Below are 27,941 nucleotides of genomic sequence, written 5' to 3'. Positions count from 1 at the left end.
TGTTCTGGAATCTTAGTTTCTAATATCACAATCTAGGTGTACTATTTGGGTGATTTTGAGGATTCATTGAGAATGTACAGAAGAGAGTCAGGCACTTCTCTGCCTGTGAACCTCAAACTAATTCTGTCTTTATTGCTCCATCTCCCTTTATGCTCCCGAGTTCTGCATCTTTCCTGTGACTATACATAAGCTGCTTCTGCCTAGAAGGTTGTGCTCATGAGGCAAACAGCACTGTGGTAAAAATCGAGGGCTGGGATCAGTCTCCACTCTGTTGCTTATGCTGCCTGACCATGGGCAAGACACTTACTTACCTTTTCATACCTCCTTTCTTTCTATCTGTAAAAAGGAGATGATGGTGTCTCCTATCAGATTATGAGGGTCAAGCTCATCCTGGAGAGATCTAGATTCATGCATGATGCATGCTAGTCATCAAAAATTCCTTAGGCATCATTCCTACCACTATTCTCCCTGCCTTCATTATCCCTCAAGGTGTGGACTGAAAACCACTGGCTTTGTAAAGCCTTGCCATGTTTTCCCAATATATAGCCCAGGCTAGTCTCCAACTGTCTCAACCTCACAAATGTTGGGATTACAGGTGCATACTACCACATCCAGCATGAAATAGACCAAAATTTTGAAAGTCAGATTCATCTTTACAGGAGAATGGAGGACCCCTGACATATGTAATATAAAAACTTCTTTCTTTCCTCTGTGGAAAAAGATAGAATTTACAAATTAAGTAGTAATGTCCTCATTTTCTAGATTTGACAAATATTTTTCAAGTGAACACTGTGTGTGCACACTATACTTAGTGCTGGGAAATACAATGTTGTGAATAATCCTTGTCCCTGCTCACACTGAAGTGAATCAAACAGAAATAGCTTTAGATAAATACTCACGCTAAGCATCTTTTTAATGTTTAACAACCACATGTGGTTCCTAACTGCAGAGAGGTATAATGCAAAGTCTTAGTGTACTGCGTGTGTGTGTGTGTGTGTGTGTGAAACAACTGACCTTGACCCAGATAACCATAAATAAAAGTATAGTGGCCGTTGTGGTAAGTAGTAAGACCCCTTGGTGACCTGGGAATGTTTCACAGGAGGATTGTACTGCTTTGATGGCTTCCTCAAGGAAGGCGTGTTTGAACTAGATGAGCTGAGCACTTACTTGAGAGTTAGTGAAGCCCCGTGGTGAGAGAGAACAGAGTAATTAAAGGGACTGAGAGAAGGCTAATGATGGGGGTGGAGGATCTGAGGAAAGGTTTGACTGAGATGAAGAAGGTAGGAGGACCACAGAGGGCCTTGTAGAAAGAAGATAAAGAAAATGGAAGGCTGAGTAACTTGACTCTGGTTAGTGATAGAACCTGGATTTAACTTCAAAGTCTATGCTGGGTAATAAATGTATGTTCAAAGGACTTTGTTCTGTAACAAACTTCCCACATTTCCCTCTAAAGGATTATGATCGCTTCTGCCTTAGACAAACAAAACCATAAAAATCTTTCTTAATCCTACATCTCTCTTCGGGTTCTTTTCTGTCTTTTTCCTGTTTTGTTTTGTTTCGTTGTTTTAAAGTAAAACTCCTTTAAAGAGCTAAAGTTACAACTGCCATTTCCTGACTTTCTGTTGCTGGTTGAATTCTATATGAATTTCTTCTCATCATTCTCATGAAACTCAACCATGACTTCCAACCTCCACCACCAGTCTTTATTGCATGGGTTTTGTCAGCAGCTCTTCATGTAGGTGATGCTGTCTTCCTCCAGTGTGGAGTAATTTTCACTGGCTTCTGAGACACCAGGCTGTCTGGATTTCCTCCCACCTCCCTCCAGCTCCTCTGAGGCTCCTTTGCTGGGTCATTCTCCTTTGCAGTTTGATGTGCCTGGACTCTGATCTAGACCATCTTCTCTAAACACATTCACTTCCATCTAATGCCTTCCACTGTGAGAACCCATGATCATTCTGAAGATACTTTGGGGATTTGTACAATAGTTTGCTTACCTAAGAGCAATGTGATAGTAAAAATGTCTCCTCTAGCTTTTACCATGCTGTTAGAAAATATGGATTACAATCACTTTGACCTATCTGTCCATACACGATGCTTGTCAATACAAAGGCTGTTGGAATTCTTACAGTGGCATTTAGTGTATTATTCCAAGTTAAAATATTTAAAAATCTCTCTCCAACTGAAGCCATGCTTTTCAAAAAGTAAGTTGTACTCTTTAATGTATATTTAAGAATAAGGCATTCATGATCCTGGCTCATGGCCTGTTATTTTATAGATTAAATGAGACAGCATAGAAATGGTTAATGCAGAGTTTGGCTCAGAGGGGTCAGGCATAAGTGTCTTGGGGTTCTTAGTTCCAGTTTTCATTCTTTAGTCTTTAGTTACATTGTTCTGGAACACCTGAGAGCTAAGGACATCATCTGTCTTAGAGACCCCAGAATCAGGGGTGGCGCTCACAGACTGGACCATATGTTTGGTGTGTGCATATTAGGTGACAACCTAAACTAAGCTACTTTCACCTTGGAAAGAGAGGCAGGAGGCCTGCCAACTCAGAGGAGGTGTGGTGTCCTAGCCAGATTTAGAAGCCAACTACCCTTTCACCTCTGTGTCCTTTCCCTTTACTCTGGCCTTGTCCAGACTAATTAGAGGGAAAGATTAGAATTTACTTATTCATCAACCGTTCTGTCCAGGCACCCAGGAGGGAAGGTGGAGAAGAACCTAGGAACTGGGAGGTTATGACAGGGCAGGGCCCTCCCTGGCAGCTGCAAGAAGCTTGGCCTGGCTGGAGCTAAATATACCGTTTTCCTTTAAGCAAACAAGGCAACCCCAGAGCCAAGTGGGACCAGGAGGAAGTGCTCCGCAGGGGGAAGTTCTGTGTTGGTGAGAATGCGTCACTTCTCAGGATGAGTCTTTAAGAAGCCAGACAGTAACTTCCTGGAGGGAATTACCAAAGTGAGTCATCCATTACCTTTGGGCAATGGGTTCCCCTAACTTTGCAGTCAACCAGAACCACCTTCGGCATTTTAAAAGTCAGGGACCCAGGTCACACGGTGTACAGTCCCAAGGTGATCAGAATGTCTGGATGGGGGGGGGGGGGGACAGGCTGCATGTGTGCGTGTGCGTGTGCAAGCGCGTCGCGTGATTACCTACCACTGCAAAGTTCTGCCTTAAGGCAAAGTCCAGGTGGCTCAGTTCACACACTCACCCCGTGACACACGCACCTACTGGATTCTAGCTCCCCACATTGCGGGTTGGGGCCGCCAGGCGGGCGGGCGCGACCTCACCCTCTTCGGAGCTCTCCCCCACCGGCTGGCCGGCGGCCCGGCCGGCACACGAGGGCTGGATTCTGCTTCGTCATCCTGACACAGGCGGGCGGTTCGCCGCCCTCCTCCAGGGCAGGGCGTGGCTTCGCGCAAGGCCTCGGGGAGCCGGGCGCCCTTTCCCGGGGCTTTGCGGCCAGCCCGGCCAGTGCACCTGCGGTCACCGCGGAGAGGAGCCGGCGCCAGCCCCCAAGCCACGGCGACCCGGCCACCCTGGGCCACCCGGCCTCGATGTGAGTGCAGGGGACACAGCGGGGACGCCGGGGTGGGAACGCCGGGGTGCAGGCGCGACCCGGGAACAGCTCCAAGGGGTGCACGCCGCCTCTCGTCCTGGCCCCATCGGGGACACCGGCAGCAGCTCCGGCGTGTGTCACTCCGGGGGGCGCCGGCGGGGCCACCGCGTAGACCACCCCGTCTGGCTCGCTGCTTAAACGCGGGCAAGTCCGGCCGCGTTTCCGTCGTCCACGCGTGCCGCAGCCGCTCCTCCGCGGCGTGTAGCCGGCCACGGCGAGGTCGGCGCTCCGGGCGGGGGAGTGGGAGGCCACACCCGCGCGCCGAGATTTCCACGCGTGAACCAGCCCGGTCTGGTTCGGTGCCACCGGGGCGTTTTTAGGCCCGCCCCTCATTTACCGTCCGCCAAATCCGCCTTTGTTTGGGACCCGCGAGTTCCCGGTCCCGGCACGGGGGGAGGGGCCCCGAGCGGCGGCCCCAGCCTGTGGAGCTGACCCGGGGAGCCCAGGCCCCTCGGCGGCGCCCCGCCGCCGCAGCTCCGAGGTTCCCCGGCTGCCTCGGGGCCACGTTTTCGGCCGTGTCGGCGGAGCCGGTCGGCGAGAGTCGCCGGGGGAGCGCGCGCGCCTGGCCGGAAGCCCCGCCCCGCCGAATGCGCTCCCGCCGCCCCGGCCGCCGTCACCTCAGCTGCCGCCGCCGCCGCCGCCGCCGCCCAGCGCTCCGCGTCCCCAGCAGGCCCGGCCCGCACGGCCTCCCACCCGCCGCCGGGACCCGCGGCCAGCGTGGGCTTGGGGAGGGCGAGGGACCGACGGAGGCCCGCCGCGGCCCAGCCTTGGAGGTAGGAGACCCACGTGGCCCTGTGCCGAGCCCCCGGCATGAGCGCCGCGTGAGCCCCTGCGAGCCCCCAGAGAAGCCCGGCCGGGCGCGCTGGCCCGCGGAGCCCACGCTCCGCAGACCGGCCCGCGGAGCCCACGCTCCGCAGACCGGCCCGCGCCCCTCTTGGCGTCCTTTCTCCCCCCGCACGCCCGCCCGCTTGCCTGCCTTCCCCACACTGGAAGCGTTTCCGCGGCGGCGTCAAGTTGAGGGCAGCCGCGGGGGAAGGGAGGCAGGGAAGGCTTTTCTTCTCCAAGCAGGCCCCAACCAGGAGTCCTCCCTTTTAATTCTCTTGAGGGCGAGCCCTCCCCCCCCCCCCCACCCAAGGTCAGGGACGGCCTCCGGACCCCCTCCATTCCCGCGCCGAGGCCAATTCCCGCCCGCCAGAGCACCAAGAAGGTGCCGGTGGTCGCAGGGGTGGCCGGGTCCTGGGCCTCGGGGAGTAGACAACCCGCTTGGTGGTCTACAACTCACTGCTTTGCTTGACTACCAGGTTAGAAAGGCCCTTCATTCCCAGTACCTGGGTTGTACCGTTGTGATATATGCAGATTAACTTTTTTTTTTTTTTGGTCCAGAACCTTTTCAAATACCTATGCAACTTTTAAGAAATGAAATTCACATTTGAACCTTACCCCCTGAGAAATACATCCAAGGTCTGCATTAAGTGTAAAACCTTAGTGTGTGTGCACTTCTGAAGAACATTAGCAACTAAATCACTTTTTTTTATTTAATAACTGTCATTTCTTCTGAAAAGAATCTCATTTCCTTTGTTTGGTGTAGGAAATGGAGCTAGACATCAAGGACAAATAGCAAAATAATTGAAGAAAATTAAAGAAGCTTTTAGCTTCAAATGAATTATATTACTCAGATCTTTAGTTTGCAACCAAAATCAAAGAGATCTATTAATATTTCTTCCTGTCTAATATTTCTTTTCACCGGTGTCAAATTTACAGTTATATAGCCATTTGGTTTTTATATAATCCTATAGATGCTTCTGATTTTTAACTAACATCAGTGGGAGTAAAAGAGTCAATTCTAATAAGCTTTGCAACTGACTTGGTACCATCTGAAATTCTCAATTCCTTATGATCATATGAATAATAAACATACCATCCATATATACTTAAATTACTTAGACTTAGCTTAATTAAATTTATTGTTCTACTATGTATCATTTGATAGCTCTCGCTCTCTCGCTCTTTCTTTTCTTTTCCTTGCCAGTCCTGGGGCTTGAACTCAGGGCCTGAACACTGTCCCTGGCTTCATTTTGTTTAAGGCTAGCACTCTACTACTTAAGCCACAGTGCCACTTCTGGCTTTTTCTATATATGTGATGCTGAGGAATTGAACCCTGGGCTTCATGTATGTGAGGCAAGCACTTTACCACTAGGACATATTCCCAGCCCTCTCTTTTTTTCTTCTGCCAGTCCTTGGGCTTGAACTCAGGGCCTGGGCACTGTCCCTGAGCTTCTTTTGTTCAGGCTAGCACTCTACCACTTGAGCCACAGCACCACTTCCAGTTTTGTAATGGACTTTCCTCCTGGGGCTGGCTTTGACCCGTGATCATCAGATCTCAGCCTCCTGGGTAGTTAGGATTACAGGCGTGCGCTACCAGCTCCTGGTTTAAATGGCAGGATTTGAGATTGTAGAACATTGGGTTTGAGTGAAGTAATTGCTTTGAAAAAATTAAGTAGAGAATTGAGCACTTATAGAGTTAGTGTACAATCTCAAGGTTAACTCTTATTTGAAAGAGGGCTTATGAGGTTTCATACATTGGTTACAGCCTGAATAATGGTGAGGAAACTCTTTAAAATGTCTACTTTTCCTTTCTATTTTTTTTTTTTTGGCCAGTCCTGGGCCTTGAACTCAGGGCCTGAGCACTGTCCCTGGCTTCTTTTTGCTCAAGGCTAGCACTCTGCCACTTGAGCCACAGCGCCGCTTCTGGCCGTTTTCTGTATATGTGGTGCTGAGGAATCGAGCCCAGGGCCTCATGTATACAAGGCAAGCACTCTTGCCACTAGGCCATATCCCCAGCCCCCTTTCTATTCTTAATATTGTTTCTTCTCTCATCCCCTAGCCCACCACAATGCTAATAGCAAAATCTTATCTCATTTTTCCAGCTAGTTATTATAGGAGAGTGAAGGAGAAAATATTTCAGGAAGGGATTGGTAGGCATAAATGACTGTTTAAATGTAGGATGAAGGATGCTAGTGAAGGGATTCTGAAAGTGAAGCCTCCTACCCCTTGTACAGAATATGAGTCCTTGCCTAGATTTTACTGAAATTCTTTTGAAAAAACAAACCCTTGGTAAGGGGCTAGGAGCTGTGTTTCATTCATTGTTACCTGTACGAGGGTTTGAACTCAGGACTTCTTTCTCTTCCTGGGCTTTCTTGCACACAGCTGGCACTCTACTACTTCAACAACACCTCCAGTCTGGCATTTTTTCTGGTTTGGTGGAAGTGGGAATCTTGTGGGACTTTTCTCTGGTCTGGTTTTGAACTAGGATCCTCCAGGTCTCAGCTTCCTGAGTAGCTAGGTTTACAGGTATGAGTCACCAGTTGGCTGTTTGTTTTTTGGGGAGAGGGGAGTTGGATACCAAGCAAGAGCATCTGGACCTAAGTTGGAGCCCCAATACTGGCACACACACAAAAGACTTATTAGATATAAGCATCTTGGACAATAAGACTAAAATTGGCAACATGGGTCTTGGACATTCTTTTAACATAGTAGAAGCGATGGCAGACATAAAGCAATGCATTATTAACATATAAAGGAGTTGTACAGACTGTTGTGTACATGTGATCTTGTTATTCTCTGGCTTGCAGGCCCCACTGTCCAGACTTGGGAGGTAGACACTATAGCATGGGCTGTATAAAGTCTGCCTTTTACAGTTACCGAATGTCAGATTCTTAACTAAAATAGCTTTCAGGAAGTGAGTGGTGACTGAATAACTCTTTCCATCCTCTTTCGTACTGCTCTACCAAACACTGCCAAACAGAAAATTTTATTTCTTTGGATTATTTTCTTTGAGATAATCCCTTCTCTTTGGAGAATGAGTAGTACTGTAATTTCTTTTAGCCTGGTGAAGGATGGAAGAATTGCCTTCAAGTTGCAAGAAGTGTGTAGGTTCTCTGGCTCACTTTATTGGGAACAAGGCTACTGAGATTTCAGAGGGTCATAGTCTGAGGATATAGCTTAGTGGAAGAGAGTCTGAGGATATAGCTTAGTGGTAGAGCACTTGCCTAACATCATAGAGCTCGGAGTTTGATCCCTAGTATGGCAAATAAGTGAAGAATGGATGAAGAATAGATTGTTGGCTATAGATAAATGTGTTGGCTATAGATAAATATGTCTGGTGCTAATGATCATAAGGGTTGCTGCCTGTGAATCCATTTGGAGATGAAACACATCCTTCTTTCACTTTTGTTGTCCAGTGACAACACAGACTTTTTTGCTTTGTCCAATCTTTTGGTGGTCCTCTGGCCTTACCCATCTGTCCACTTGCCTGAGCCTGACTGTCTACCTGCTACCTCTGTTTATTCCATCATGTCCACAATCTCTTAACTGGCCTCCTACTCAGATCTCCTCCTCCCCAGTGGATCTGCTGTCAGTCTTCTTGATTATTACTTCCCTGCTGCCAGCTCTGCATCCAGGATAAAGGACACACTATTTAGTGTGCCTTCTGGGGCTAGGCCAACCTTTTTTTCTGGTCATCTCTCCTGTTCTGCTCCTGTACTATTGTAGGGTCTTGGATACATTGTCATACTAAGTCCTTAAAAGTTTCTTTGTTGTTCTGTGCTCTGTTTCAATTCCTGACATCTCTTTCTACCTAAACCCAATTTTCCAGTTCCCTACCTATTTAGAGTACAAGGCCTCATTTAGCCATTCCTTCCACTCCTGCAAATCTTTGTTTCTGGAAAATGAGGGATTCTGTCAATAGTAAGTTTTTGGCTTACATATAAAAAGAGTGGAGAGCTAGGCTTATTCTCTGTAGTTTTAAGTGTATGTTAGTACTTCTGTCTGAAGTGAATATACCTTTTACTGATAGTGCCATTTATCAAACATTTCTTATGTGCTAGGTTCTAGATCCTCACTGAAGGAAGTGATTTTAGTCACTGTTGCAGGGAGGAAAATAAAGGCCTTAAGAGTTAAAGGTGTTCAAGATCACACCAAGCCAGAGCTTGATCTAAGACCCTACTGTGTGTAAACCCCACTCTACTGTTCTCATGCCCCTGGCGTTCTTGTGGATGCCTGATTCCTTTAGGCAATGGTATGCTCACTAGTCAGTACTGAGCACATGCAAATCCTGGCATCCCTGTGATAATTTTGGCTCATCAGAGACATTCATTAATTTGAGGCTTTGGAGGCTAGCAGACTGGAAGTTTATTCCACTGTGCCTACTAAATCAGAGGAGCAATACATTCTTTTTTTTTTTTTTTGGCCAGTCCTGGGGCTTGGACTCAGGGCCTGAGCACTGTCCCTGGCTTCTTCCCGCTCAAGGCTAGCACTCTGCCACTTGAGCCACAGCGCCGCTTCTGGCCGTTTTCTGTATATGTGGTGCTGGGGAATCGAACCTAGGGCCTCGTGTATCCGAGGCAGGCACTCTTGCCACTAGGCTATATCCCCAGCCCTATACATTCTTTTTAATCCCCCATTTGTTTTCTAACACTTCACATGCATTCCATAAGTATTTGTTGAGTGAATAGTGGTAGAGACAGAAACTCTAAATGGTTGCAGAGATGTAGCATATTGGGAGGCAGTTCAGAATTTTAAGAAGCTGTATGACAGTAACATTGCCTCCAGCATTTTATGCAGGTGTCTATCTCAGTGCCGTCTCAACACTGGTGGGGCTGTACACAGACTTGTGTAGCACAAGTCTGTAGGATAGTGGATATACTTAAAAATATATTTATTGGAGTAGGGATGTAGCTCAGTGTTACAGTGGTTGACTAGCATGCATAAGGGCCTGGATTCAGTCCCCAACATTGTCAAAATATATATAAGTCAACAGGTATTTGCATATAGTTTTTAAAAAACATTCGCAACTGTTCTATAAGGCAAACTTAAAATACACAGTAGAGTGATTTTATAAATGAGGAAATCATGCTGAATAGTGGAATTAAGGAGGCACTTGGTTTTTACTTGAATCCAGGCCTGCAGAGCTTTCAGTGGGTCCTCACCAAACCCATCCATCCACATTATGCTCTGGTAAAAGGGATCTCTTGAGCTTGATACTGCAGCCCACACTGTTTAGTAAAAGGCGAAAGATTTATACGATCTGAGGAGAAACCAGAGGATAGCCCACACTGTTTAGTATTATTAGGTGCTTGCCTTGATCATAGAGGCCTTACTTGTTCTCAACTGTTTCACATTATTTGCTCAACTTGACTTTCATTTTTGTCTTTGACTTAACCAATAATAATGAGTTTTGGGCTAGGGCTGTGTAGGTAACTCAGTGGTAGAATGAATACTTGATTAGCATGCATGAGGCCAGGGGATCGGTCCTCAGCACTACAAAGTAGTAGTAATAACAATGACAACAACAATACTGTTTGAATAGAGCAGTGATTCATAGCTTTTTTGGATATTGCACTTGTATGTGTGTGCACGTGTGTGTGCATAAACATACCCTAGTATTGTGCAGTGTTTCTGAGCTTTTTTGCTCAGGAGTGCCCTCTCACTTGAGCCATAGCTCCATTTCCAGCTTTTTTATGGTTAATTGGAGATGAGCTTGCTACCAGCCAGCCAGCTAAACAAGTAACACACCTGTCAATCAGTGTAAGAAGATGTAGGCATGACAGTGAGCATTTTAAAGCACAGAATCTTCAGTCTTACCTAAATTTTGATATAAGGTCCCAAAGTGTTGCTTCAAAAATCAGTGGTATAGGGACTGGGAATGTAGCATGCATGAAGCCCTGGGTTCCATACCTCAGCACCACATAAAAACAGAAAAAGCTGGAAATGGCACTGTGGCCCAAGTGGTAGAGTGCTAGCTAGCCTTGAGCAAAAGGAAGCCAGGGACAGTGCTCAGGGCCCAGAGTTTGAGCCCTAAATCGGTGGTATTGCCAGCAGCCGGTGGTCGTGGGGAAGGGGCTGGGGCGCCTGCCTGTTCTCTCCCAGGGCAGGCATCGAGGGGGCGGGGCCGTCCTGGGGGAGGGGAGGGGCCGGGGCCGCCGCCGCCGCAGTGCGCACGCGCAGGAGCCCTCCAACGGTTCCCAACTCCACCGGCCACAGCCGGGATCCGCTGGCCGGCCGGCCGGCGGGCCCTGGAAGCTTGCGGTGGTTACTGCCGGCTGCCACCATGTCGGAGGAGAAAGAGCTGCTGAAGAGAGGCCCCGAGAAACCGGAGGAGCCGCTCTGCTGCGGAGAGCGCTGGGCTAGGCAGGTGGAGGAGAGAGAAATGGCGAAGATGGAGGCCGTGGTGGGGGCGGGCGACTGCCCGGACCACCTCAGTTCGGCGGACTCGGACGACCTGGACCCCGAGCTGCTGGCGGCCCGGGAGGACGAGGGGAAGTGCCGGGTCCTGCGCAAGCAGTACCGGCAGCTCATCAGCAGCGTCCAGCAGAAGCGGGAGGACATCGTGAACACGGCCAGCAACTCGTTAACGGAGGCCCTCGAGGAAGCCAACCTGCTTTTCGACGCAGTGAGCCGAACGAGGGAAGCGGCCCTTGATGCCCAGTTTCTGGTTCTGGCTTCGGATTTGGGTAAAGAAAAAGCGAAGCACCTGAATTCCGGTATGAGCTATTTTAACCAGGCAGCATTCTGTACCTTTCTTTTCCGAGCGGCGGGCCTGAATTGGTTGGAAGACGAGTGTGATGATTTCAGTAGTTGTGATGAGAGTGTCATTCTTTCCTTCTGGAAGGCAGTGCAGAAGGAAGCGACGTCCTGGCTAATGCAGGCCGAATCGTTTCACTTTGTTTTTGGTTCATTCAAGCCAGAACCTTCTTCACGAAAGCCCCGACTTGACCATCACAGAAGAATGCGCAAACTGGAAGAAAATGGGGCCATGCCAACAAAGTTAAGAAAACTGGACCTGAGTTCTAACCAAGAGGCAACAGAAAAAGAAGTGGAAAGAATCTTGGGATTGTTGCAAACCTGCTTTAGAAAGTATCCCGATACTCCTGTCTCCTATTTTGAGTTTGTGGTTGATCCACACTCCTTCTCTCGGACTGTGGAGAATATATTTTATGTTTCTTTTATTATAAGAGATGGTTTTGCAAGAATAAGACTTGACCAAGATAGGTTACCAATACTAGAACCAATTAACATTAACCAAATGGATGAAGAAAATGATCCCGGTTTCTTTGGCAGAAAACAAGGAGTTATATCATTGAGCTTACAGGACTGGAAAAATATTGTGGCAACTTTTGAAATTTCAGAGGCTATGATCAAAAACTCATACTAAGATTTTTGTTTGTATATAGAAACCTGTTTTGTTGCTTTTCTGAAATATCTCAATATCGAATTGAAGTGGAAGCACATACTATACTGTTACCTTGTGCTTTTCTAAGAACATCTGAAATTGTCTTGTGCAGTCTATTTTTTTATAATTTATAAGATAATTTTAATGGAAAGTTCTTTAGCATGTTTATGGGAATTGTTTGAATGCCCTATAGAAAGTTTTGAACTTCATAAGAGGTATTGGTGGCATAAGGCATAAGTGGAAAAGTTGGTCAAGAAAAGTTATCTGTAAGGTAGCAAGGATGCCATGTTAGGACTAAAAATTCCCAGATAACATGCTTCATTAGCCAGGAGTGATGTATTCTAAATAGTTTCTCCTGTAAATGGCCCCAACAAAAACTATTATATTGCTAAGTAGTTGAAACATGAATACTGACACATGAAGAATTAAAAGACAAGAGAAGCACTCATTGTAGGCAGGGTAATAACAAGGTCAGGTGCATGGAATTGTGACAAATCATGACATGTGAGAACCATGCGATTTATGGGAACAAGTTGACTATTAATCTGAGCAAGAATTTACAGTGATCTCATCTATTTTTAGAGGTAGCAGAAGATATTTCTGTAACATGCTTTAAACATAAGTTGTAAGCTTTATCTACTTGGTTAATTTCTTCCTTGGCACACCTTTGCAGTTTCTGCTAGTACAGGGTGTCTTTCAGAAGCTCATACTATGCTGTACTGTGTATTTCATTGTGTAACAACTTGGAATATTTGTCCCCGTTAAGCTTGCATTTCTTAGAGGGCTGAGCATTTCCCTGTTGAACCAAATGTTTGTCACTTGGTGTAAAACCATACAGGGATTTTTTGGGGGGAGAGGATGTAAGCTCAATGGTACAGTGCTCATCCAGCACTTATGAGTCCCCTGCATGAAAGGGAGAATTATAACCTTAGTTTAATTTGAAGGGTACTATAGAAAATTATAGAAATGATTTTAGAAGATGCTGAGAGTGAGATGAACATGCTCATAAACTATTATTTGTAATCACTTCATGAACTTATATTTTTATTATTATTATTATTATTTTGCCAGTCCTGGGGCTTGAACTCAGGGCCTGAGCACTGTCCTTGGCTGCTTTTTTTATTTTTTTTGCTCAAGGCTAGCACTCTACCACTTGAGCCAGTGCCACTTCTGGCTGGTGCTGAGGAATCAAACCCAGGGCTTCATGTTTACGAGGCGAGCACTTTACCACTAGGCCGTATTCCCAGCCCCTGGAATTATGTAAAAATAATTTGGCAATAAGTCGTTAAGCTTAATTGTAACAAACTTCCTAAGTGTACTTAGAAAGGAAATACAAAGACTAAATGTCAGATGTTTATGAAGTATAAAACATGAGATTCAAGCAATTTGGCACATTTGAGATACTGGGAATAAGAACTACTGATAGTATTAGGTGCCTCTAAATTTTACTTTTTAGCTATTTTTCTCTAGCTACAACTATTTAAACATTGCTTTTTTGTGTGTTATTGAGGCAGGATCTCATGTAACCCACACTGATTTTGAACTACTGCTTTTCTATCTTCTGAGTGCACACAGAACTCAGGGCCCTAGGCACTATCCCTGAGCCTTTCTTATCAAGGCTAGCATTCTATTGAGCTCCAGCTCTCTGGCTTTTTTGGTAGCTAATTGGAGATAAGAGTCTCATGTGCTTTTGCAGCCCAGGCTGCTTCAAACCATAGTTTTCAGATTTCAGCCTCCTGAGTAGCTAGGATTATATATGTGAACCACTGTAGCCTGACATCAACCATTCCTTTTGTTGTTGGTGGTTGTGGTGCTTGAACTCTGGGCCTGGGTGCTGTCCCTGAGCTCGTTAACTCAAGGCTAGTGTTCTCCCACTAGATCCACAGTGCCACTTCCGATTTTCTGATGGTTATTTGGAGATAGGAGCCACACAGAGTTTCCTGCCTGGGTTGGCTTTGAACTGTGATCCTCAGATCTCAGCCTCCTGAGTAGCTAGGATTATAGGCAGGCGCCACCGGTGCCTGGCAACTGTTCCTTTTTATACTCTACTGCCACTTCCATGTGCTGTACTATGTATGTAGCTGATGTATTAAAGACTGTGTGGCACGTTTGAGTGAATGAGTGTATCTTTGATTTTTGTAAACTAAGCAGGCTGGACCATTTAGGAATTCTAGCCCATGATGGCCTGTAAGTGGCAAAGTTGTGTCAGGATTAGAATAAATGCAAGCTCCTAATCCACTTTGTCCTACTCTGTAGTATTCCATTTGTCTGTTTTCAGTTTTCTGAAGAAACTGGAGCTCAGCCACTTAGTACATATAGCTGAGTTGGAGCCAGACTTTCATTCTAAAAAATGGTTTTGAGGATCACACACATGTCTGGTTGGCACGTGAAAGATACAGATAACTGACCCATGGAGTTGGTGAGAATGTGTGATGGTGACAGTGGGGATTCCTGACAAAGAACATCTGACCCTGGGCTCGCAAAGTCTTCAGTTAAATCTTTAAAAACAGTGTTGTAGGGTCCAAGGATCGACAGGAAATGAGACACTCACATTAGAAAAATTTAAAAAGATTTTATTGAGTTAGAAAGTACTGGCACCAGGGCTGCAGTTCTGGGATCTCAAGATGGCAGTCCTGGGCCATCTCAGAAGGTTGCTTATATATCCAAAAACTACAGGAATTTTCCCTTTAGCTTAACTATAGGGGCTTGTTACTTCAGAGAGGTGTGGGTCACAACAAACAGGTCAGGGCCCCTTGATCTTCACTAGAGACCATCTTAACAACTAGGTGGCAAAACAGGATAAAACTGTGGGAGAGGGGGTATTCAATACAGAGCAAAACAAGTTTAAAGCAAGTTGAGTGAATACAAATCTACCTAACTTTACAGCAGGGGTCAGCTTCAGAAAAGTTTTACAGAACAGTAAAAGAAAAGTTTTACATTGAACACCAGACAACAGTATTAGCAATACTTTGTTGTTGAAAGCTAATATAGCAACAGATAATCTTTATCACTTGGTCAGGAATTCTAGTGGAGAAAAGGGAACATTCAAGATGGGAAACAGTTTGTGCTAAGTGCCTTGGCAATGTATAATGTATAATTCAAATTTGGAGAAAGAAAAGGAGATAGTTTAGGAATTATGGGGATACTGGATGGATAAATAAAACAGTGTTGGTAAAAGGTCTGGGGGAATGCTTTCGAACTGTAGTACACTGTTATAATAATAGCCCATCAGTCTCCTGGATTAGGTTTGACCAAGAGAGGTTATTTTCTTGTAGGAGTGGGTTGCTGCTTGACTTAGCCCAAGGCAGTTTGCTTTCTATAGGAAAGGGTGAATTAGTAGTTTAAAAGTATTCTTTCCTTCCTGACATTAGGGTAACATGAACTGTTTATCTGAAATTCAGCAATTTGGGATATAGGGGCTTGGGACTTTTTTTTTTCTCTAAGAAAAGGAAAACAGACTCCTCAGGATTAGATGATGTCCAAATTACCTAGTCTACAGTAGTAGAGTATGTATTAACCCAGCTCAGTTCCATACTAGAGGCATCATAGTTGAAGGAAAACAGTACAAATCTGTGGAGAGGATAGAAATCTTATTTGGACGGAAACTCAGGATTGCTTTTTTTCTACTTTAAAAGAAGTGGCCATAGTAATAGCTTTCAGCATTGAGCTCTCCTGAGGAGACTGGACAGTTTGTTTGAAATTAGAGAGTAGGGGGAGGAGGTGTTACTATAAGAAGCAGATAGAAAAAAGGAAGGCTATCCAGTAGTAAGCCTGGCCAACTAGTGACTAATTAGTATATCCTGTAACAGTGGGGTAGGGCAACCCTTGGGACTTTTGAGGTCAAATTGTTCTGGTAATAGAGTTCTGTTCTCACTTTCCCAGAAGCTATATGTTAGTCAGCTGATTGAGTGAAGAAAGCAGACAATGCATTGTCTTAAGGCAGGCATTGTAAAGGGAAGTGTAAAGGTACAAAGCAATACCACTCACTAATCTGAAAAATACCTTGGTAAGAATATACTAACATATAATGGGTATATTGTTTTAAAATTGGTTAATTTTTTCTTTTAATTTCTAATGTAAATATTAGTAGATAAACTCATTAACAAAAAAGTTCTTTTGAATCCTGAGTAAGATGATAGTAGAGGAATCCTGGAACTGAGAGGTTTGAGAACTCATTCATCTCTTAGTCAGCAATCACTATTTCTAGCTATTGTAGCTGGAGGAGACATTTTTCTCTTGCCTCTCTAAGCTTACCCTGTCTCTATGTGCTGCTTCAGAGAGTTGTTTTTCATCTCTTTATTTTGTTCTGAGCAGTACTAACACTATCACTTGAGCTACACCTGTAGCTTTTTTTTTGCTTGATTTTTTTTTTTTTGTAGGTAGGGTCTTTTTTTTTTTTTGCCAGGGCCATTTAGGACCAGGATCTTTCTTCCACGCCTTCTGTGTAGCTTTGATGACAGGCTTTTTTTTTTTTTTTTTAAACCAATTTGGTTGTGACACAAGGATCTTTTGCCTGATCTGACCTTAAACTGATCATTCTGATTCTGCCTCTCTTGATTAGCTAGAATTATAGGCATGTGTTATTGTTGGTCCCTATCTTATTTATACTTCAGTAGGGATACCATTTACTGAATGATAGCAATTTCAAGATGGGTTAAAAGTTAAAAACATGTTCTAGGATCATTTGAATGCTTCTATTGCCTGTGTCTTACAGCCTTAACCATTCTTTTTTTGTAAAATTTGCACTGAATGATAGAATTTTACTTTAAGCCTAAACTGTAAGAACCCAGATCAGATACAGAATTTTAGTAAAGAGTAGATTATAGTTGGTGCTGGTGGCTCACACCTTTAATCTTAGCTACTTAGGAGGCTGAGATCTGAGCATTGTGGTTACAGGCCAGTTGGGGTAGGAAAGTCTGTGAGACTCTTATCCATAAGTAAACTACTAGAAAACCAGAAGTGGAGCTGTGGCTCAAAGTGGTAGAGTGCTTGCTAGCCTTGAACACAAAAGCTTAAGGACAGTGACTAGACCCTGAGATCAAGCCCCACAATGCCCCCCCCCCCAAAAAAAAAAAGATTACAAACTTTATTGGAGTAGCATGTGGATTTTTAGCATGGGGATATGGTTGCTTTCACTTGTTCTACTAGATATTGTTGGGGAGAGAGGCTCCAAGACCAGGTAGTTTTCCTTTACAATAGATGTGCTTGCTAGTAAACAGGGTTGTTATTATCAACTTGTTTTTCCCCACAGTGCCCTGCATTGAAGGAGGAGCCTCAGCCATAATGCCAGTTAATGAGTACTGGCTGTGTTTACCAGTTTCTCACCTTAGACCTTTTGTGCAGACTGTCAGGGTGGTGCAGACTTTTCCCCATTGCTGCTGGCTTCCACGCATTCTCCCTTCAGTCCCAGAGCCACCGTGTGCATCTGGCGTGCTGTCCAGGGGCATCCACAGGTCTGTGCTTCCCCTTCCACATTCCTCCACGGCATCCCCTTCCATACTTCAAGCACCCTGTTCTGCTGACCCCAAGTTCGTCCTTTCATCCCCCACACCTGATTGTAGACAGGAGAAAAATGTACAGTATGGGCCGGTAAGTTTGGGAACTTTGTAGTTATTGAGGTTAAAAGTTGATTTTTTTAAACTTTATATACTGGTATTAGAACTAGGAAAGTGAAAGGGATTATCAAAATCGAGAGACACAGGATAAAAAGACAAATGACTACAAAAGCAATACTTGCAAAAATGGTGTAAACCAACTGAACATCTAATGGGGGGAGAGGGAAAGGGGGAGGGGGGAATGAGGGAGGAGGTAACAAACAGTACAAGAAATGTATCCAATGCCTAACATATGAAATCGTAACCTTTCTGTACATCACTCTGACAATAAATAAGAAAAAAAAGTTGATTTTTTAAATAAGATTCTAACATGCATGTTAATATTTTCAGTCAGTATTTCTTGATAGTATCGGCATTTATTTCAATAAAAGATAGTATTAAATATATCACCAAAATTTTTTCAAAGTAATATGAAATATAATTCATGTGTCTGAAAGTTAATGGAATGAAAGTTTTAAGATAACGTCTAAATGATAAAACCTGTGGCATGACAAGTATATGGACACCTTGGGAGACTTAAAGCATATGTAGATGGAAGGAATCATACTTAAAATATCTTGCCAGAGCTGGGGGTATTACTTAGTGATAGAACACTAACCTAGAATACACATGATCTGGTGTTTGTTTCCAGTGTTGCAACAAACCAAACAAAAAACCTCAAATGCTTTGCAAAAGGCACTGTTTTAAAAAAATGGGCACAAGGTGGCTCAAACATAATCCTAGCTACTCAGGATGATTGAGGTATAAAGCCATCTTGGGCAGACCAATTTGTTAGACTTGTTTTCAGTTAACTAGCAAAAAAGCTTCAAGTAGTGGCATGGTTCAAGTGGAAGACTTCTAGCTATGAATGAAAAAGCTGAGTGAGAAGTTAAGGTCCTGAGTTCAAATTAGCACACACACACAGTAAGTTACTATCTCCCCCCCCCCCCCCCAATGAGATAACCTAATTTAAAACTTATTTCAAAAGTTCTAGGAATAACGGGAGGGAAAAACTGGGAGAGAGTGAAGGAAGGTATGATATTGTTCAAGAAGAAAGATATTCATTACCCGCCTTATAAGACCTGTAATCCCTCTGTACATCACCTTTATATTAACAATAAAAATATTTTAAATCTACTGTAACCTCTCTGTACGTCAGTTTGATAATAAAAAATGAGGAAAAAAATATTTTAAATCTAGGAATAAAAGGCTGATAATCAAACTTCATTTAGGTCTAAGTTGATTTTGTTGGCCTGGCAAGACCCTTTCTGTATATATGTAGAAGTACCAAACGAACACTTCAAAGTAGGTGGCAGTGATATAAAAAGCTTTGAGAATGTTATACAAAATAGAAAACAAGTACTGGCCAACATTTGAAGGGAGGTGGGATATTTCTGTTTGTGAACTGTAATAGAAGACAGATAATATGTGCCTTTGAAAATTGTTTTTGCTTAACTTTAGAGGAAGCTTTCTTTCAAAGTTTGTGGCATATCTTCTTTTAAGCTAAATTATTATTTTCTTTTTCTTTAGGTTTATCAGGAAAGCCAACTTCAAAAGCCCATAGAAATGAATAGTTCTAAAAACCCCCCTGGGTCCTATGACTTTGATCTTATCATCATTGGAGGAGGATCTGGAGGATTGGCAGCTGCTAAGGCAAGGTTCCTTCTGTTGTGGGTTTATCTCATCCGTGGTTAAAATACTTACATGCCTAGCACAGATCTCCCAGTTCTTTGAGGAGTTTATTTGATCCATTCTTGAGATTTTTTTTTTTAATTGGGCAGGACATTTTAGAGGACCATTTTATAATCACTTTTCCAAATTAAAACATGTTTTTTTTTAAATATATAAAGTACAAGGGCAATGGTTTAGGGCACATTTTCATTCATTTTAAGTTTGCTTGATACATTTTTTTTCAATGGTAAAGTCGTGTGGGAATTGTTTGAAGTGAAGCAAATATATTTTATTCTTTGCTAGTATTTGATTTTTTTCACTTTTGTTGATTTCCCTATTTACAACCTCTCTTCCCCAGAAGAAAGGTAAAGAGCTCTTAGTTTTCCCAAACTTATTAAAAATGATTTGCCTCACTGGGCACTGGTAGCTCAGGCCTGTAATCCTACCTTTTCAGGAGGCCTAGATCTGAGGATTGCAGTTTGAAGGCAACCTGGGAAGGAAAGTTCCTGAGCCTCTTATCTCCAATAAACTTCCAAAAAGATAAAATTGGACCAGTGGTTCAAGTGGTAGAGTGCTAGCCTTGAGCAAAAAAGCTCACAGCACCTAGGCTCTAAGTTAAAAAAGATTTGCCTCTACTGGTGCTGTTGGCTCATGCCTATAATTTAGTGAGTCGGGGCTAAGATCTGAGGATATTTGTTAGGAGCCAGCCAAGGCAGAAAAGCCCGTGAGATTCTTCTCTGAAATTAACCACCCCAAAACTGGAAGTGGTGTTGTGGCTCAGAGTGGTAGAGCCAGTAGCCTTGAGCATACATAGAAGCTTTGGGAACAGCACCCAGGCCCTGAATTCAGGCCTCACAACCAACCAAAAAAAGAGTGACTTAAGTGTAGAGCTCCAGCTGTGATCAAAAAAGCCAGTTGATTGTGTGCCACTACTGGCATTAAAACACAGAAACAAAACAACAATGATTTACTGGCTGTATTTGAGGAAATCTAAGATGATGTATAGTAACTCTGTGGCCTAGGCATGACTGGGAAGAAGATGTAGAAATAAGTAAGGTTAGAAGTGAGGCTCCTGTCTCTAACTCAACATATATTGCCCATTTGAAGAGCCCTTAAGTCTGGCATTCTTACCAATAGGTTCTTTAAAATAAAGTGATAATGTCCCTTAAGTTATAGCTTACGGTCAGTAAATACAGGTTCACTTGAAGCTCCCCACATTAGGAGCAGGCCAGGATTTCAAACAAAGCTTTGCTGAGAGCAATGTACTGATCCTCTTTATTCTAGCGGTGGAGGTCTGAAGGGTGCATAGACTTAGTCCTCTCACATAACCTTTGGAGCACGAGTGGCTCAGTTTACAGAGTTAATTCTCCCACAAAGATACACTCTGAAAAATGAACCCAACTCCTTTTGCTCCCCCAAATAGATTTAGAAACATTGCAGACACTGTCACCTATTTCATGGGTTCTTCTCATGAAAATATTAGTAAAGTTTTAGAAGAAAAGCTTCCCTAATACTCTGACATAGCAACCTAAACTTAGAAATACTTTTGAAGACATTACATTACAGCATCAAGTTAAGATAAATCTATAGGCGAATAAACTGGCTTTCCTAGCTAACTTACCCTGGCCTGGAAATGGCTGCAGGTTTTTTTAGATTGCTGTTTTGAACTATTATTGTTTGCATGGAATTGTATAGGATTCTAAGATTTCTAGTTTTGTAACAGTTATACACACACTATCTGCATAATCTTTAAAACTACCATCACAGCTATCTTTATCCTTAATTTTTATCTGGGAGTTGAACTGATCATCATAGTATATGAAATTACCAAGTATTAGTAATTGGTTATGCTTTAGGCATTATAGCTTAATAAAAACTAAGTTTTAGAAGCTCATTTCCAATCTATTGTTGATAATCTCACTTTCCAGGAGGCTGCCAAGTTTGACAAGAAGGTGATGGTCTTGGATTTTGTCACTCCAACTCCTCTTGGAACTAGATGGGGTAAGCCTGTAGAACATTTTAGAAGTGATTTTTAGAAGCATATTTTTTTTCTGACAGTAATCTGAATGGCACCTAAAAACCAATTAGAAAAGCAAAAAACCCATAATAACATCTATTTCTTTCACTTGAGCTAACTTAAAATGGACCCACCTTAAATGCTGAAAGTTTAGGTTCTTTAGGACAGTCAAGGTAGTAGAAACCTTATCTACAGCTTTGACTACAACTATGTAACCTATGATACTTAGAAGCTTAATTAGCTCAAGCTTTGAACTTTAAAATTTTTTTTAAAGGACGTTGTTATTACAAAGGTGATGCACAGAGAGATTATAGTTACATAAGTCAAGTAAAGAATACATTTCTTTTTGGACAATGTCACCCCTTCTCTTGCTCTTTCTCAATTTTGCCTTCCAAACTTTGAACAGTGACATTTTAAATCTTATCCCCTCCAGTCAGGAGAACTAACTAGGATTAGCCTTGCTGTTTTGAGTTTTAGTGAACTATATGTTTATTATTTATCAGTTTAACAAGCTTTTATTGGTACTTATGAACCAAAGCCATAAGGATATGTCACTGATCACAGTATGAGAAAGGTTTTTGCCCTGGAGTTTACATTCTAGTGTGGGGGCAAAAGGTGAGCACGAACTTACCTAAAATGTGATAAGTGGTTCTTTAAAATTTTACATAGTGGAATAAAGAAGAAATGAAGGAGAGTTTTAACCTGAGCAGTTTATTAAGCAAGGGAGCTGGCATCTAGAAGAGGCCTAAAGATTGAGGAAGAGCCAGTTATGCCAAATGCAGAAGCAGAGCTTCCACAACTTTTCTTTCTTTCTCAGTGAGTAGTACATTTCAAAGCCCTGAGATAGATAGATAAGAGTCCCTCATGGTTGTGGTTGTGGAGACTAGAGGGTAATTTGAAGTGGGACTAGAAAGGAAGGCAAGTCAAACTGTGAAGGACCCTGTAGGCCAGGACCAGGATTTACGGCTAATCTAAGCACATAGTATACGTTTTTGGGGAGTTTCAGGCAAGAGAACAAAGGGATAAGTAAATTTTATCTAGAGTAACATTTGGCTGCTTGCTTTAGAAGGAGGCCAGCAGCAGGAAGTTGAAATCAGACATCACAATTTCTTAACTTGTCCATTCAGCAAGTACTTATTGTCAACTCTGTGACTAGCCCTAGGTAATTCCCGTCTTGTGGAGCTTTCATTTTCACATACCTTTGTCCTATAAGTTTCACTCTTGGCATCCTGACTCCTGTCATTTTAGCCACCTCTCCTATCTGCTTGCCTTTTGGCCTGATAAAAACAAGCTAGCACAATGTTCTATAAATGTAGAGCTATTATACTTACATTACTTACTATACTTTCTGGGGAAGGGAAAAGAAGAAGAGATGGAACATGGGTTCTTTTGGAGGATCAAATGAAAGCTATAGGCTACCTCACTAAAAATGCACGTAAACACCAAATGTGATGCATAGTTTCAGATCCCCTGAAGTCTGCTGATGTTTAGTATTGCAAGCCTTTTAGAAGTTTTGTTCATACATTCAGTGGCAATAATTGTATACACTGTAAAGTTTCACTTTCCGGCATCATTATCACTATAATTTTGAATCTTTGAAGTATATGGAAATTTGCCTCATGTTTTAGGATGAATGTTACTGTGTTCAATATGTAAAGGTCTCTGAACTTAGAATTGTCATGAGACTTAGGACTAAAGTTACTGGAAACATTAAGTACACAAAAATAAGATTCTTTATCGTTATAATTGTTGGCTTTTTCTTTGCAGGCCTGTAAAGTAGGCTATAAGCTGACTTCTTATTGTTGTTGCAGGTCTTGGAGGAACATGTGTCAATGTGGGTTGCATACCTAAAAAACTGATGCACCAAGCAGCTCTGTTAGGACAAGCCCTGAAAGACTCAAGCACCTATGGATGGAAAGTTGAAGATACGGGTATGGGAGGAAAAGATTTTCTTTGCATTTTGGGGGCTTGAGCTATGATCTTGCAATGTGCTGTCTATTTTTATGAGGGTAGCAAATGACTGGCAAATTGTTTTTATTTTATATATTTTTCTTTTTGTTTTTTCTTGCTCTCTTCTCTCTCCTTTCCTCTCTCTCACATCTTTCTCTTCCTATGTTTTCCCCTCAATCTCTCTCTCTCTCTCTCTCTCTCTCTCTCTTTCTCTTTCTCTTTCTTTCTCTTTCTTTCGGCAATATGGTAGTCTGAATTTAGGACCATATACTTGTTAGGCAGATACTGTACTGATGAGGCATGCCTTTAGGCCCTTTTTTTTTTGCACTGATTATTTTTTCTTCCCTGCCCAATTTATGCCGAATATATGATCTACCCATTTTGAGCTTTCCACCATAGCTAGGTTGACAGGTATGTTCCACCTTCCTACCCAGCTTTCTTCCACTGTAGTGGAATCTCCCAAACTTGCTTATGCTAGCTGGCCTGGAACTGCTATCTTCCCTTAGTTTCCCAAGTAGCTTGAGATGACAGGTGGATGTTACTGCACCCAGCTTTGAAGCAAGAAGTAAATAGTCATATAAACTTTTTTTGTTCAGGCTGGCCCTGAGCTGTGATCCTTCTGATTTTAGTCTCTCAAATAGCTAGGATTGTGAGCAGATTATAAGTGTGATAAGCCACTGGCTTGATTACATTTTTTTATGGATAACATTATTTCAATTAGTCTGTTTTGAGAGTTGTTTTGAGAGCCTCACTGTATAGCCCAGGCTGGTCTCACACTTGTAATCTTCTTCCTTAGCCTCCCAGGTGCTGAGATTAGTACAGGTGCCTATTATATACGTGTGGAATATGATGGGAAATCAGAATTCTTTCAAATGAATCCTCAGGTGGTATGAATCACACATGAAGAGTTCATAGCATGAGAAGTGTACAGATAACATTTGCTTTCTTGGGACGCTGTTGTTTTTTATCTCTGTAAAGAAGTTGGTTTCATGACGAGATGGGGCACATTATTTGTCAAAGAGGAGTGTGATTAGACCATGTTGGATTAAAAATATTTAGGCGTTCTAGAATCCCTGGGTAAGTTGAAAGTAGAATCAATGGCTTGGAAAGTCGTAGAAGTTAGTTTCATATGATTACTGATGTAATAGCTCTAATCCTTGAATAGTGATACTCCAGCCTTGATTTATAATTTTGAGATTTGTAGTGTGAGAAGTATTTGAGGGAAAATCTTCTATCCAAAAATATATCTATAAAGATAGATATATCTCTCTATATCTATATATAGATATTTATGTATTCATAGATCTATATTTCTTTCAAGTATTTGTGCAAAGGAATTTCAATTTTACATGTTAGTTTCATTTCAACATAATAAGTGTCATCCTTTCCATCATTCCATTGTTCTTTCTCATCTCTCTTAACCCTACTCATCCCCTCAATGGACCTGGTTTTTTGTTTTTGTACTGGTATCAGGGCTTGAACTTCAAGCTTTGCATTTAGCTTTTTCTGCTCTGCTAAGTATAATTTTAATAAATCACGCAGATTGGTGGTGACATACAGCTTACTAAATTGAAGATCTTTTCCAGCAAGATAGTATGTCTGTAGATGTCATATAACATTAAAAGTAGCTATGACATTTTAAATTTATTTCCAACCTCTATAATTCAGGACTAATAAAGGTACAATGACTAAGGTAGTAAAGAGCTACTACTTAGCATAATTTAGGTTTATACATTGAAATTCATAGAAACTCCTTGAATTTCTCAAGACTTTTAAAGTCCGCCTGTCTGAGTATAATCACAGTAGACAATGGAGGTGATAGTAGCTGTTTACTCATTACAGGTTGAAGGACTTCAAAACTCAGTAGGGAAGAAGGTTTGGGGAGTATGGAAAATAAAATTGAGCCGAAGAAGAAGACATAATCCTTGAATTTGAATTTTTGTCACTGAAATAATTGATGCTATTATGTGATTCTAATCATGTCATATTTTAGAGTATAGTATCTCCTAAAGGATTAGCAGACTAGAACTCTAGTGCTATATTTAGTAATTTTAGAACTCCAAAGTTTTAGGAGTGATTCCTCCCATGATGTAGCTCATTATTTCTCAATGGTGGTGATGTTACTGGTACTTTGACAGCTCCTAGTGGTAATGGAATACTACTTAGCATTAAATGACAGGGGCATCCCTAAGTCACTAACCAATGATATATATCTTGGGTTTACTTAAAATACTGTACTGGTTAAAAAAATAGATGTGTGAGTACAGATTAGTAAAACATTGATGATTGGTGTAGTTGGATCACTGGCAGGTGGGGTGAGGTATATGCGTTCTTGTCCATTCTTTTTGTAGGTGGTGGTAGGCAGAGGCTAGCAAGACAGGCTGGTCCAAGCTCCCTGCAGTGCTTCTCATTCCACATGATTAGTTACTAAGAAATTTACCAGTTGAAGAGCTAAATGTTTTGTCTTACTGTCTCACATAGTTCAACATGACTGGGAAAAGATGACGGAAGCTGTACAGAATCACATTGGTTCTCTGAACTGGGGCTACCGAGTAGCTCTTCGGGAGAAAAAAGTCACCTATGAGAATGCTTATGGGAAGTTCGTTGGTCCCCACAGGATCAAGGTAATTGTAACAGCTACATCCTGTGTAGACTTAAACAAGTAATTGTAGGGGAAAAATATTGTAAAGTATCATAATGAAATCTTAAGGCCACCATGACCCAGCCTGTTCAGTTTTATGTGTTTGTCTTATTTTTTTCTTCTTCTTTTTTTGTTGTTGGTTGTGGGCTTGAACTCAGGGCCTGGGCACTGTCCCTGAGCTTTTGCATTCAAAGCTAGCTCTCTACCACTTTGAGCCCTAACTCTACTTGCCATTTTCTGGTGATTAATCAGAGACAAGAGTCTCATAGACTTTCCTGCCTAAGATGGCTTTGAACCACAATCCTCATATTTCAGCCTCCTGAGTGGCTAGGATTATAGGCATGAGTTACTCGCCCCTGGCCAGTTTGATGGTTTTGCTGTCACATCTTCTTATGTGGCCTCTGGAGTGAGGTGAACACGCTGGACCAGATTGCCTGCATTTGAGATTCAACTCAAATATCAAGGATTTGTTTGTCCAGGCTGGCTCTGAACCTCACTTTTCTGGTCTCAGCCTCCTGAGTTTTGTAAGCATAAGCCATCAGCTCCCAGTTTGAGTTATCAAATTTTTGTTGTCCTTGTACCTTTTGGGGCTTTGAACTCTTCCTGAATGCTGTTCCTGAGTTTTATTGCTCAAGGCTAGTTAGTGCTCTACCAGTTGAACCAGAGCTCGACTTTTGGCTTTTTACTGGTTAATTGGCGATGAGCCCCAGACCTTCCTGCCTGGGCTGGCTTTGAACTTGAGTCCTTAGATCTCGGCCTCCTCAAGTAGAGTATATGGGATTGTAGACATGAGCCACAGGCACCTGAGATACTGGTGAAAACCCTTTGCTAACTATGAAGTTTACATTCTAGGGGATTATTTACATTATCAGAAATGACATTGGTTCTTTTGTAGGCAACAAATAATAAAGGCAAAGAAAAAATATATACAGCAGAGCGATTTCTCATTGCAACTGGTGAAAGGCCACGCTACCTGGGCATCCCTGGAGATAAAGATTACTGCATCAGCAGGTGAGGAGAAATAGGAAGAGGAAATCTTAGAGTGGACTTCGCCTTCTGCTTTTTTCTTTAAACCCTTCTTAGTTTATTTCTTGGACTTCAGAAAATTTATAGCCATTTGACCATTGGAAGAAAAAGAAAAAAGAAAACAAAAGAACATTAAAAAAATCCCAAACTACAAACATTAGTGCTCTACTATGGCAATTTAAATTAATCCAAACATTTTGTATGTAAATATATGTTTATATTTCTTTTTGAAATTTATTCTATTGATACGTGTGTGTATGTAAGTATATAAAAACCAGATGAGTGTGGTACATGTGCTTAGCTTTTCTTTATGCTCATATTGCTCTTTGGTGATTGCAAAGGATTAGGGGATGTCAGTCCATTAGACTTATGAGGCTTTTGGGTCCCCTTTTCACTGTTCAGTAATTATAGTCTTCTGTAGAGGGACCTTCCAAAGTCCATAGGCCAGGCAAGGAGGTTTTGCCGTGTGATTTGTTTTTGCTTATCAGTGATAATATTGCTGGTGTTTAAGAGTTTGAAAGTGTAAATACTCTCAACAGATACCTTTTGCCCCTGAGTTTCTGAGTTGCTCATTGTTCTTCCATAGGGCTCCCTCTTTTGATAGTATGACTTTATCCTTTGCTTAATCGAGGAGCAACTCTGATAGCAGCTGTTGTCATTGCCGTCTTAGTGTACTTGGGCTGTGGTAAGAAAATATCTTAAACTAGATGGAATATAAATAAGAGAAATTGATTTCTTCTGTTCTGGAAGTGGGCAAGGTCAAGCAAGATGAAGGCACTGGCAGATTTGGAGTCTGCTGAGGGCCAATTTTCTAGTTAGGTCACTATTGCTGTGTTCTCAAGTGGTGGAGGAAGTGAAGGCACTTTCTGTGGTCTTTTAAAAAAATTTACTTTATTGTTATCATAGAGGTGATGCAAAGAGGGATTACAATTACATGAGTCAGGTAATGAGTACATTTCCTCTATCATCATGTTCAGGATAGATGCCCAGGAGTGGTATGGCTGTGTCATAAGGAGAGTGGTTGTACTAGTTTACATTCCCACCAACAGTGCAGTAGGGTTTGTTTTTCCCAACATCCCCACCATTTGTTGTTGTTCAAACTCATAATGTTGGCCAAAATCTTACTGGGGTAAGATGGAATCTCAGTTATTTTTGATTTGCATTTCCGTTATGGCCAGGGATGGATGTGCATTTCCTTG

At 42.4% G+C, this 27,941-nt stretch overlaps 2 protein-coding genes and 1 long non-coding RNA gene across 4 annotated transcripts in view; 2 read left to right on the top strand and 1 right to left on the bottom strand.

Annotated features, from left to right (window-relative positions):
- Nucleotides 1-8: 8 nt before the first annotated feature.
- LOC125359260 lies at nucleotides 9-12,883 on the bottom strand. The gene is made up of 3 exons (XR_007212522.1): nucleotides 12,649-12,883; nucleotides 9,057-9,059; nucleotides 9-19 (listed from the first exon to the last, which is right to left on the bottom strand). It is a non-coding gene; the product is annotated as an uncharacterized LOC125359260 (long non-coding RNA).
- Txnrd1 (thioredoxin reductase 1) overlaps nucleotides 3,431-27,941 on the top strand; it is a 46,753-nt gene continuing 22,242 nt past the window's right edge. The window contains exons 1-6 of one of the 2 annotated variants that reach the window (XM_048356878.1): nucleotides 3,431-3,553; nucleotides 18,968-19,090; nucleotides 21,037-21,109; nucleotides 22,937-23,056; nucleotides 25,557-25,699; nucleotides 26,612-26,727. In XM_048356878.1, coding sequence (XP_048212835.1) covers nucleotides 19,004-19,090; nucleotides 21,037-21,109; nucleotides 22,937-23,056; nucleotides 25,557-25,699; nucleotides 26,612-26,727 — 539 coding nt within the window. In that variant the 5' untranslated portion in view covers nucleotides 3,431-3,553; nucleotides 18,968-19,003. Of the gene's footprint in view, nucleotides 3,554-4,285; nucleotides 4,387-18,967; nucleotides 19,091-21,036; nucleotides 21,110-22,936; nucleotides 23,057-25,556; nucleotides 25,700-26,611; nucleotides 26,728-27,941 lie in introns of those variants that run through there. The other variant, XM_048356885.1, reaches the window with a different exon arrangement.
- Eid3 (EP300 interacting inhibitor of differentiation 3) lies at nucleotides 10,665-12,029 on the top strand. The gene has a single exon (XM_048356898.1). It carries the CDS (start codon nucleotides 10,722-10,724, stop codon nucleotides 11,823-11,825), a length of 1,104 nt encoding a protein of 367 aa, XP_048212855.1. The 5' UTR covers nucleotides 10,665-10,721; the 3' UTR covers nucleotides 11,826-12,029.

The sequence above is a fragment of the Perognathus longimembris genome, chromosome 1 (assembly GCF_023159225.1).
Source record: "Perognathus longimembris pacificus isolate PPM17 chromosome 1, ASM2315922v1, whole genome shotgun sequence".
Lineage (NCBI taxonomy): Eukaryota > Metazoa > Chordata > Mammalia > Rodentia > Heteromyidae > Perognathus > Perognathus longimembris.
This window is presented reverse-complemented; position numbering and strand designations above follow the sequence as displayed.